The sequence below is a fragment of the Somniosus microcephalus genome, chromosome 15 (assembly GCF_052327205.1).
Source record: "Somniosus microcephalus isolate GS21.2 chromosome 15, FLI_Smic_1.0, whole genome shotgun sequence".
NCBI classification, from domain to species: domain Eukaryota; kingdom Metazoa; phylum Chordata; class Chondrichthyes; order Squaliformes; family Somniosidae; genus Somniosus; species Somniosus microcephalus.
Genome location: NC_141001.1, coordinates 100,049,911 through 100,062,072, shown reverse-complemented (window position 1 = coordinate 100,062,072; position 12,162 = coordinate 100,049,911). Strand labels below are relative to the sequence as shown.

Genomic DNA, 12,162 nt, shown 5'->3' with positions numbered 1-12,162 from the left:
CATCCGGAGACCAGGGCCTTACTGCAGCCTTAGTGGGGCGCATAAAGGTGGAGGTGCGGCCGGCTGCTTTTTCGGCAGCCGCCTGCCCGCACCTCCTTCCCCGGCCTCCTCCACCCCCCCCCCCCCCTGCGGCATTGCCGGCTGCTTTCCGCGAGCCCGGCACTTCTCCGTGGTGCCGGGCTCATTTGCCGGCACAATCCAGCGGCGATCTCCCCGTTGCAGGCACCTCCACCTTAAGAGAAGGAGGAGGCCTGCAGTACCGCAGCCTGCCGCACCGCATCGGGTGGCGCAGCGGCACTTAGAGCGCTGAAATTCAGTTTCAGCGCCCCAAGCGGGGGCGGGCACACCCTGGAATAGCGCCCGGTTCCGACTTGGGGTGCAAAAAGTGAATATTTGACGGTCGCACATGGCTCCGCGCCCAGCGCTAACTTTTGGCCGTTAGCCAGCTGGCGGGGCCATAGTGAATTTCTAGGCCCAAATGTTTTTAGAAAAAACCATTTTTGCACGATGTGCCTGTTGCTTACCTGTTGCGGAAACTCTGAGGCTTGACATGACAGCTGGTGGAAGGTACTACCTGGATGCCGGGCTTATGACCTTGTGCTCACATCTACTAGCCAGGGTTCTGCGCCAGTGATATCTGGCTTGCAGGGAACTGAGTGATTGCTGCTGTGATTCTGCATCAGCTGCTGGTGGAACTATTGTGAAAGTGGGTATATGGTATGTCCAAGGAGAATGGTAGCAGTGCACTTGCACATTTTGTGTTAAATGGTGCTGTTTGCCATGAAGAGGACCTGGTTCCTGCTGTCCACAGGCAAGGGCACAAACCTAGTCTCATTGGTTCTCTAATAATCAGCAGGTGACTATCTCCTGCTAGAGAGAAGGAGCGGGTAAATGAGGTCACTTTGGGGCCAAATTGGTTCCAAGAGGACATGCCTGGTGAAGGAATGTTTGCTTTGACTTGACTGTCTGTGGCAGACTTCATTTTGCTGTACCTAACACAGAAAAGTCCGCAGTACTCTAGGGCACTGTTGATGATTGATTTATCAACCTGGTGGAGGGATAGAACTATCGGTAGTGTAAAGTCTGTGGGTTGTATAGCGAAGTAATACACAGACTACAAGAGTAACTTAAACAGGACTTTACTATTCGAAGGTCAGGGCGAATCTGCCCAATAAATTCTGCCACAGCACTTATATACCGGTGTGGTCACCGTCGGTATTACAGTATACAGCAGCCAGGATAAAGTAGTGCCACACCTAAAATAGTTCTCTTTAAGGTGGACGGTTACATACAATAGTTCTCTTAAAGGTAGAACAGTTACATACACTACAGGTAGGAGCTGGGATTCTTCTCACTTACCTCTAGGTAACTAGAAGCTAATGTCCTAATAGAGTGATCCTTGCTGGGCAAGCAGTGGCAAGATTGCTAAGGCTCTGTGCTGGTAAGTTGATAGTTTTATCTGGTTTAGCTCATGCAGTATCCTTGTGTACACTTTGAGGTCCATAAGCTTTGCTTATTGCAACTTGTGCTTCAGCTCTGCAGTAAGTAAAGACTATCCCTAGAGAGGGAGAGTGCATACTCCATTTTGACCAAAAAGAAACTGTCGCCCTAATTTTAACTGGGGGCGGGCGAGTGTGGGGCCAGCGTTGGGATCTCCGAAGTGAGGCCTGGGCCATTTTAACCCTCATCCTCAATTGGGGGCAGAAGTTATGCTACAATAGTACAAAGCCCTGGTTAGACCACACCTGGAGTACTGTGAGCAGTTCTGGGCACCACACCTTAGGAAGGATATATTGGCCTTGGAGGGAGTGCAGCATAGGTTTACCAGAATGATACCCGGACTCCAAGGGTTAAGTTACGAGGAGAGCTTACATAAATTAGTGTTGTATTCCCTGGTTTTAGAAGGTTAAGGGGTGGCTTGATCAAAGTTTTCAAGATATTGGCCCAGAAATTCGGGTCTCCACGGGTGAGTACGCATGGGGTACTCACCCGTAAGCCCAATGGAAGTGCCGGTTTCCTGCATGCACTGCACATGCGCGGGAAACCGGCATTTCCGTTCCCCTGAAAGAAGGGGTTCAGAGTTCGAACGCGTGTGCGGGAGAGGCTGCGCGTGCGCATCGAACTTACGTTTTTTTTGCAGGTTTTCCCAGGAGGGTAAGTCTCCAGAAGTTAGACATGTAAAAAGCAGTCGCAAGGCCTGCGTTTTACAAGGTAAGTGGTGAATTAATTAAAATTAAAACATTTTTTCTACAGGCTTATTATTTTTAAATACTTTAAAGAAAGGTAAGTTTATTTTTAGCCCCATTAGAAAATGTAATTCATTTTTTCAAAAATTTAAATTATTGTTTAAAATGGTTATTTCATGTAATTTATAGTTTATTTTAAAAATGTGATTTTTAAAAAATTTATTTTAAGATTTAGTGATGTTTTGGGGCTTATAGTATTTATAGGTTTGACAGGTCTTCCTGTCAAACTTATGAATGAAGCATTCCCTGCTACCATTGGCTCGCCATGGCCCACGTGATCCCAGGGGACGCATCGAACTAACTGCGCCCCTGGGATACGCAAGCATTGCGCGTTGGCAGTGGGAGGAGGCCCAGGATCGGAATCCCACGCGGGCCCACAGCTCAACGGCTGGCGCGCTAGCTAAGTGCAGGTCGGGGGCTTGCACCTGCGGGAAGCCCCCGACCCGAATTTCTGGGCCATTAAGAGGAAAAAAAGAAAGACTTGCATTTATATAACAGGACCTCAAAGGTAGTAATCTCAGGATTACTCCCAGTGCCACGTGCTAATGAGAGCAGAAATAGGAGAATAGACCAGACGAATGCGCGGCTGGAGAGGTGGTGTAGGAGGGAGGGATTTAAATTCCTGAGGCATTGGGACCGATTCTGGGGAAGGTGGGACCTGTACAAGCTGGATGGGTTACACCTCGGCAGAACCGGGACCAATATCCTCGCAGGGGGTTTTACTAGTGTTGTTGGGAAGGATTTAAACTAGTTTGTCAGGGGGGCTGGGAACCTAAGTGTGGGTCCAGAACGGAGAGAAACAAAGCTGGAAGTGCAAGTTAGAAAAGTAGTCAGCAAAACTAGTAGGGAGCAGAAACAAAGGCCAACAGTAAAGAGGGTCAAAGTGCAGAAAAATATTAAACAGGCAAAGTTGAAGGCACTTTATCTAAATGCACGTAGCATTCGCAACAAGGTGGATGAATTAATGGCACAAATAGAAGTAAATGGGTATGATGTAATTGCCATTACAGAGATATGGTTGCAGGATAACCAAAGCTGGGAACTGAATGTTCCAGGGTACTCAACATTTAGGAAGGACAGACAAAAAGGAAAAGGAGGTGGCGTAGCGCTGTTAATAGGGATGAGATCGGTATGGTAGAGATAAAAGATCTTGGCTTGGCAGATCGTGATGTAGAACTGGAATCAGTTTGGGTGGAGCTAAGAAACAGCAAAGGGCAGAAAACATTGGTGGGAGTTGTGTATAGGCCACCAAACAGTAGTGGTAATGTAGGGCACAGTATCAATCAAGAAATTAGAAGTGCATGTAACAAGGGCAATACGGTAATCATGGGGTACTTTAATCTACATATTGACTGGGCAAATCAAATTGCCACTAATGGTGTGGAGGACGAATTCTTGGAATGGATGCGAGATGGTTTCCTGGGGGTAATATACTAGCATGGATTGAGAATTGGTTAACAGACAGAAAACAAAGGGTAGAGATAAACGGGTCTTTTTCAGGATGGCAGGCTGTGACTAGTGGGTACCGCAAGGATCGGTGCTTGGGCCCCAGCTATTCACAATCTATATCAATGATTTGGATGAGGGGACTAAATGTAACATTTCCAAATTTGCTGATGATACAAAGCTAGGTGGCAGTGTCAGTTGCGAAGAGGATGTGAAGAGGCTTCAAGGGGATCTTGACAGGCTCAGTGAGTGGGCGAGAACATGGCCGATGGAATATAATGGGGATAAATGTGAAGTTATCCACTTTGGTAGAAAAAACAGAAAGGCAGAGTATTTCCTAAATGGTGAAAGATTGGGGAATGCAGATACTCAAAGGGACCTGGGTGTCCTTGTACATGAGTCACTGAAAGTGAATGTGCAGGTGCAGCAAGCCATTAGGAAGGCAAATGGTATGCTGGCCTTCATTACAGGAGGATTTGAGTACAGGAATACTCCAATTATATAGGGCCTTGGTGAGACCACACCTGGAGTACTGTGTACAATTTTGGTCCCCTTACCTAAGGAAGGATATATTTGCCATAGAGGGGGTACAACGAAGGTTCACGAGATTGATTCCTGGGATGGCGGGACTGTCGTATGAGAAGGGATTGAGTAAACTGGGCCTGTATTCTCTTGAATTCAGAAGAATGAGAGGGGATCTCATTGAAGCATACAACATTATTACAGGGCTTGATAGGGTGGATGCTGGGAAAATGTTTCCCTTGGCTGGGGAGTCTAGAACCAGGGGCCACAGCCTCAGGATAAAGGGTAGGTCATTCAGGAACGAGATGAGAAGAAATTTCTTCACACAGAGGGTGGTGAATCTTTGGAATTCTCTAACCCAGAGGGCTGTGGAGGCTAAGTCATTGGGTATATTCAAAGCAGAAGTCAATAGATTTCTGACTAGTAAGGGCATCAAGGGATATGGCGATCAGGCCGGTGAATAGAGTTGAGGCAGAAGATCAGCCATGATCTCATTGAATGGCGGAGCAGGCTCGAAGGGCCGAATGGCTTATTCCTGCTCCTATTTCTTATGTTCTTATGTTCTTTCACGACCACTGGACGTTCCAAAGTGCTTCACAGCCAATGAAGTACTTTTGAAGTCTAATCACTGTTGTAAAGTAGGAAACAGATAGGGCAGATAGAGAGAAACTATTTCCGCTGGTTGGGGAGTCTCGGACTAGGGGGCATTGTCCCAAAATTAGAGCCAGGCTTTATAGGAGTGAAATTAGGAAACACTTCTACACACGCCACAGAAGTGCCAGGCAATGCCTATCTCCAACAAGCGAGATACTAACCACCTCCCCATGACATTCAACGGCATTACCATCTCTGAATCCCCCACCATCAACATCCTGGGGGTCACCATTGACCAGAAACTTAACTGGACCAGCCACAAAAATACTGTGGCAACAAGAGCAGGTCAGAGGCTGGGCATTCTGCGGCCAGTGTCTCACCTCCTGACTCCCCAAACCCTTTCCACCATCTACAAGGCACAAGTAAGGAGTGTGATGGAATACTCTCCACTTGCCTGGATGAGTGCAGCTCCAACAACACTCAAAAAGCTCGACACCATCCAGGACAAAGCAGCCCGCTTGATTGGCACTCCATCCACCACCTTAAACATTCACTCCCTCCACCACTGGCGTACCGTGGCTGCATTGTGTACCATCTACAAGATCCACTGCAGCAAATCGCCACGGCTTCTTCGGCAGCACCTCCCAAACCCGTGACCTCTTCCACCTAGAAGGACAAGGGCAGCAGGCGCATGGGAACACCACCACCTCCAAGTTCCCGTCCAAGTCACACACCATCCTGACTTAGAAGTATTTTGCTGATCCTTCATCGTCGCTGGGTCAAAATCCTGGAACTCCCTACCTAACAGCACTGTGGGAGCACCTTCACCATACGGACTGCAGCGGTTCAAGAAGGCGGCTCACCACCACCTTCTCAAGGGCAACTAGGGATGGGCAATAAATGCTGGCCTTGCCAATGATGCCCTGATCCCATAAGCGAATAAAAAAATACCACAAAGGGTGGTAGAAATTTGGAACTCTGTTCCACAAATGACAACTGATGCTAGATCAATGGTTAATTTTAAATCTGAGCTTGATAGATTTTTGTTAACCAAAGGTATCAAGGGATATGGGGCAAAGGCAGGTATGCGGAGTTAGGTCGCAGATCAGTCATGATCTCATTGAATGGCAGAACTGGCTCGAGGGGCTAAATGGCCTACTCCTCTTGCTAAGTTCGTATGTAAATATACCAGGCCTGATTCCCGCCTGAACCGGCGTGAATGATGTCAGGCCGGTGGGCGGGAGTCAGATGAGCGTGGCTGGAGCCTCTGGCTTGGGACCCATGGTGGGAGGTTCAGCAATCGTGGTTGGGGATGGAAGCCCTCGGTTTCCTTGTGGAGCCTGGAGCGGGTGGGGTCGGGGTTAAAATACAGGCTTCTGTCTATGAATTTGTCAGTAGCTTGTCCTGGAAACTGTTAAGCGTAGTGGCTGGTTCCATGTATGTTGGCGACCCAGCTGACCTCAAAAACCCCATCTGTGGGTGATCAAGCATCCCAAGTGGACTTGGACTGTTTCAGATAGGGATACTGTACACCCGTTGTGAGTTCTCACCAGCTGTTGGAAGCATCTGTCTCTTGCTTGTCTGTGTCTTGATTTTCGAAACCTTATGAGAAGAAATGCTGTGGCTTCTGTTTCTTCTACTAAATTACATAAAGCACTCCATCGCCAATCGAAAATCAAACTGTTCACTGGCCTTAGGGTGCTCTCACTGCCAGTTCCCGACCCGTCGATATTGTACACCCAGCGACAGTGTAAACTGGATGAGCTGCTGGTCAGATTAAGAAAGAAAGACTTGCATTTATATAGCGCCTTTCACAACCACCGGACGTCTCAATGAAGTACTTTTTGGAGTGTAGTCACTGTTGTAGTGTGGGAAACGCAGCAGCCAATTTGTGCACAGCAAGGTCCCACAAAACAGCAATGTGATAATGACCAGATAATCTGTTGAGGGAGAAATATTTTCCAGGACACCAGGGAATAACTCCCCTACTCTTCTTCGCAATAGTGCCATGGAATCTTTTACACCCACCTGAGAGAGCAGACGGGGTTAACGTCTCATCCGAAAGACGGCACCTCTAACAGTGCAGCACTCCCTCAGTGCTGCACTGGAGTGTCAGCCTAGCTTTATGTGCTCAAGTCCCTGGAGTGGGACTTGAACGCTCAACCTTCTGACTCAGAGCCGAGTGTGCTACCCACTGAGCCATGGCTGACGCCTTTGTTTTACATCTGTTGGTGTGTAAATGCCATACACTAGGAGCAGGTAGTGCAAGCACCCCACAAAGAGCAATATAAAGGCAGCTCAAGACTCGAGTACAACCACATTCATGTCCCATTGGCATTCACACCCGTACCCATTTACACTGTTGTGCCGGTAGATCTGTGAGGATTTTGAATTGTCGCTAATTCTGCAAATCACCAGTGATTGAAGGTCTGAGAGAGTACCTTCTGTGGCTTACTCCATGTTTCATCTGCCAGTTGTGAGGAGGAGCTCATAAATGAGGCATCTGTTTCTGAAGTTTATTGCCTCTTAAACTTAATTTTCTAAATGCAATAGAGTTGTTGACTAGATTGTTTGCAGTTAGAGATTTTCTTTTAAAGTTCAGAGGCATGGAGTGAGAGAGATGGCAAACGAGGTTATGGAGGAGGGATGCGGGCATTAAAAGTCTTGATCAGAACATCAGAAGAAACTTCTGAAATAACCAGAAAAAGGAGCAAAGGGAGATGGTGAATGAATTGTGATTATTGAAAGAGGAACTTTGGAAAGAGCCTGGGTGTGAGAAACAATGCTGAGAAAGGAAAATGATGCACTGAGAGAAATCAGTCAATCCGACAAAACCAAATATTAAGAAATGTAAGGAATGTGGGATTAGATGAAATAAATAACATAAACAAATAGAGGTGTAAAGGTCAGTGACACCTACATTGCGCTGGCAACCTGTATGGTTACGCATTCGCACCCGTACGACCAGATTTAGGAACAGCTTCTTTCCCAGGGCTGTCATCCTACTGAACTCCACAAATAAACTCTAAAGCCTGCACATCTGCCAATGCACTTTATTATGGTCATATTTATGTTAATATACTACAAGCCAAATGTATGTTGAATGTTTAAATGTCTTAATCCAAATGTACACTCTCGGGAGCCGCAAGCCTACATTTCGTTGTACTGCACTTGTGCACTAACAATGACAATAAAAGTTGATTTTGATTTGATTTGGAGAATGATATTCTTTACTGTGCTTCCTTTCCTAATGTGTTAATTAGCTCATTTCCACGTAGCGTATTGAAATGAAGATTTAATATATTTTTGAAAGCTGCAAAGGGTATGTAGTTAAAATTTGAGATCTTGCTCTTGCCCCTTGTAACCTGTTGTTTAACTGTGGCAGACTGGTGACATAGTGTCAGCACACCATTGCCTAGAAACCTATTTCCCTCATAAATTTCTGTTGGAAGTGTTGCAGCCATACTTCAGAAGAAAGCAACACCAGATGCACAAGTACATGTGCCCCGTATTGCATCGAAATAAATGGAATGTGGAGTCCTGCCAATTAATGATGTTCCCAGCATGCCAAGATACTATTCCTGGGGACTGAATTGGCTGCACTGATCTGTTGCATCACAGCTGAAAACAGCATATTTCTTTTCTCTTCCAGATACTTGACGGATGGTGGGTTGGGACTTTATACTCGTCGACTTAACCGCTTGCCAGATGGAATGGCTGCCGTGCGAGAGAACGTTCAGCGTAATACATCTGTTGGCCTGGGTGATGCAGACAGGTAGGAATCTTGGTGTTCAAAGAAGAGGTGGTGTTGTCCACAGCTGCACAGATTTCTTGGAAGAGACTGCACTTCCAGAATGAAATGTGACAAATTCACGATAGCACAGCAGAACACCATTCCTGATTCTGTTGAAGCAAAACAGTTTGTTGTTGCAGCTTTGTCTGTCACTAGTTGTGTCTTTTTTTGCTGTGACTTGTTCTGTTACGCAATTATGCAGTGAATGGATGGATTAATTTTAAGTGCATTTGTCCTGTATATGGATCAAAAGCAGGTACTTTAAATGAAATTGGGTGCAGATTAGCCATGATCTAATTGAATGGTGGAACTGGCTCGAGGGGCTGAATGGCCTCCTCCTGTTCATTCCTATGAAGGGATAATTACTAGTCCTAGCCCCTTTAGGGTTACCCCAGATCAGGCATATTCCCCAGACATTCACTTTCAACTAAAGTTTGAGGTAGCCGAATCCTAAAGACGCTTAATTGGGTCTAAAGGTCCAGACTATCTCTCCCTAAAGGAAAGGAACACGGCTGTTATCATCACTGCGGTCTACATCCCACCACACGCTAATGCCAAACTAGCACTGAAGGACCTCTACAGGGCCATCATGAACAACAAACTGCGCACCCAGACAGAGCTTTTATCGTCGCGGGGGACTTCAATCACATAAACCTAAAAACTGTACTACTGAAATTCCACCAGAATGTCTCCTGCCCCACAAGAGGGGAGAACACACTGGATCAAGTCTACACGAGCATTGTAGACGCTTATAAGGCCATTCCCTGCCCCCACCTTGGGAAGTCTGACCACCTCTCCCTGTTTCTAGCCCCGGCATACAAACCGCTCATCAAAAGAGGGAGAACATCAGTGAGAGCAGTGAAAGTATGGCCAGAGGGGGCAGTATCGGAGCTTCAGGATTGCTTCGAACGCACTGATTGGGGCATGTTTGCCCATAATGACATCGAGGAATACGCATCCACAGTGCTATTCTACATCAACAGCTACGTCGAGGTCATCACAACCCATAAAAATATCAGGACATACCCCAACCAGAAACCCTGGATGAACGGAGAGGTCCGCTCAGTGTTGAAAGCACGCGATGCAGCATTTAAATCTGGCGACGCGGCGGCTTACAGTGCAGCTAGGACCAACCTAAAAAAGGGTATCAGGACTGCCAAAAGGAAACAGACACTGCGGATAGAGGATCACTTCCGCAACAACTCAGACCCCCGGCGCATGTGGCAAGGCATCCAGTCCATCACTGACTACAAGGGCAAAAACACCAGTCCCCCGGTTAGCGATGCCTCCCTTCCGGAGGAGCTTAACAACTTCTACGCTCGCTTCGACAGGGACAACAGGGAGCCGGCTACCAAAGCCTTGCCACCCCCGGAAGACCAGGTGCTCACTCTGTCGACCTCCGATGTAAGGGGTGTTCTACGCGGAGTGAACACACGAAAGGCTGCTGGACCGGATAGCATCCCTGGACGGGTACTCAAGGAATGTGCTGATCAGCTGGCTGATGTCTTCACCGCCATCTTCAATCAGTCATTGGCCCAGGCAGTAGTCCCTACATGCTTCAAGACCGCTACCATTATTCCTGTGCCAAAACAAACGGCTGTGATGTGCCTGAACGACTATCGACCTGTCGCACTCACACCCATCATAATGAAGTGTTTCGAGAGACTGGTCTTAGCCCACATCAAAGCTAGTGTTCCTGCCTCCCTTGACCAACACCAGTTTGCCTATCGTGCAAACAGATCAACGGAGGATGCAATCACAACTGCTCTACACTCGGCACTGAATCACCTAGGTGGTAAGGAAACCTACATCAGAATGCTGTTCATAGACTACAGCTCAGCATTCAACACTATCGTCCCCAACAAGCTGGCCACCAAACTCCAAACTCTTAGCCTGAACACTTCCCTCTGCAACTGGACCCTGGACTTCCTAACAAACAGACCCCAGTCTGTCAAATTAGGTAACCACACCTCCCCCCCCTGACCCTGAACACGGGGGCCCCACAAGGATGTGTGCTGAGCCCCCTCCTCTACTCCCTCTTCACCCATGACTGTGTGGCTGTTAATGGTTCCAACACCATCATCAAGTTTGCGGATGACACCACGGTAGTAGGCCAGATCACCAACAACGATGAGTCAGCCTACAGGGAGGAGGTCCAGCATCTCGTGAAGTGGTGCGCCGATAACAACCTGGCCCTTAACACCAAGAAAACAAAAGAAATCATTGTGGACTTCAGGAAGTCCAAAGGCGGAAGTCACACCCCCATCCACATCAATGGGGCTGTGGTGGAAAGGGTGGACAGCTTTAAGTTCCTCGGAGTCCACATCACGGAAGACCTCTCCTGGTCCCTCAACACCTCCTCTCTGGTGAAGAAGGCCCAGCAGCGCCTATATTTCCTAAGGAGGCTGAAGGGATGTAATCTGTCACCCCTGATCCTCTCTAACTTTTACCGCTGCACAATAGAGAGCATCCTGACAAACTGTATCACAGTATGGTATGGCAGCTGTAGCTACTATGACCGGAAAGCCCTGCAGCGGGTAGTCAAAACTGCCCAACGCATTACCGGCACCCGGCTACCGACCATAGAGCACATATACCAGAAACGCTGTCTACGGAGGTCACGGTCCATCATCAAAGACCCTACCCACCCCAGCCACAGTCTGTTCGCCCTCCTGCCATCTGGGAGACGCTACAGATGCATTCGCACCCGTACGACCAGATTTAGGAACAGCTTCTTTCCCAGGGCTGTCATCCTACTGAGCTCCACAAATAAACTCTAAAGCCTGCACATCTGCCAATGCACTTTATTATGGTCATATTTATGTTAATATACTACAAGCCAAATGTATGTTGAATGTTTAAATCTCTTAATCCAAATGTACACTCTCGGGAGCCGCAAGCCTACATTTCATTGTACTGCACTTGTGCACTAACAATGACAATAAAAGTTGATTTGATTTGATTTGATTTGAAGATGTTACCATCCTCCAGATAGCACTTTTAATAAGTTTAGCTAGACTGTAACGTTCCGGATATTATGAGGGTCCGGAAAACTCCCCTAGAATTCTGCAACTCCTCACCAAAGAGCGTACAGAGATTGCGTTTGCGAGTTTGATACAGAAGTATTATGTGAGACAATTCTAAAAATATATAGATTTATTAAAGAACCGACATGCAGTTTACAGTTGGTGATTCAATTGCAACATTAACAGTTCCAAATACAAAAAGCTTACAATTCTATTATCAGAGATCCTTATTCTCAAATCTTAACTTTGCTAGTTTTACAGTTCTTAGTTTATTCCAGGATATCCACCAAAATCAAATACAATACCTTGATCCCCAAGATACAAAGAGTTGAAGACTTACAGAGCTAGCTCTGAAGCCGAGAATCGCTTTGCCCCTTTACAACGAATCTATCATCCCATTTGAAAGTTCAATTTTTATACCCTTTTCAATGGTATTTCCTTTGAAGTTTTCTGCTGATGTAAGCTAATTATCTCTAGTCATTTTTCTGCTGACCCCTGCTATTTTTACAGTTAGATCAGCTGGTAGCATTAAGAA

At 46.9% G+C, this 12,162-nt stretch overlaps 1 protein-coding gene across 7 annotated transcripts in view; it reads left to right on the top strand.

Annotated features, from left to right (window-relative positions):
• The window catches only part of nav2a (neuron navigator 2a), a 534,653-nt gene that overhangs the window by 307,904 nt on the left and 214,587 nt on the right, over positions 1-12,162 (top strand). For all 7 annotated transcript variants that reach the window (XM_086008162.1, XM_086008160.1, XM_086008161.1 and 4 more), the window contains one exon: positions 8,461-8,583. In XM_086008162.1, the coding sequence (XP_085864288.1) occupies positions 8,461-8,583 (123 nt within the window). The remainder of the gene's footprint in view (positions 1-8,460; positions 8,584-12,162) is intronic.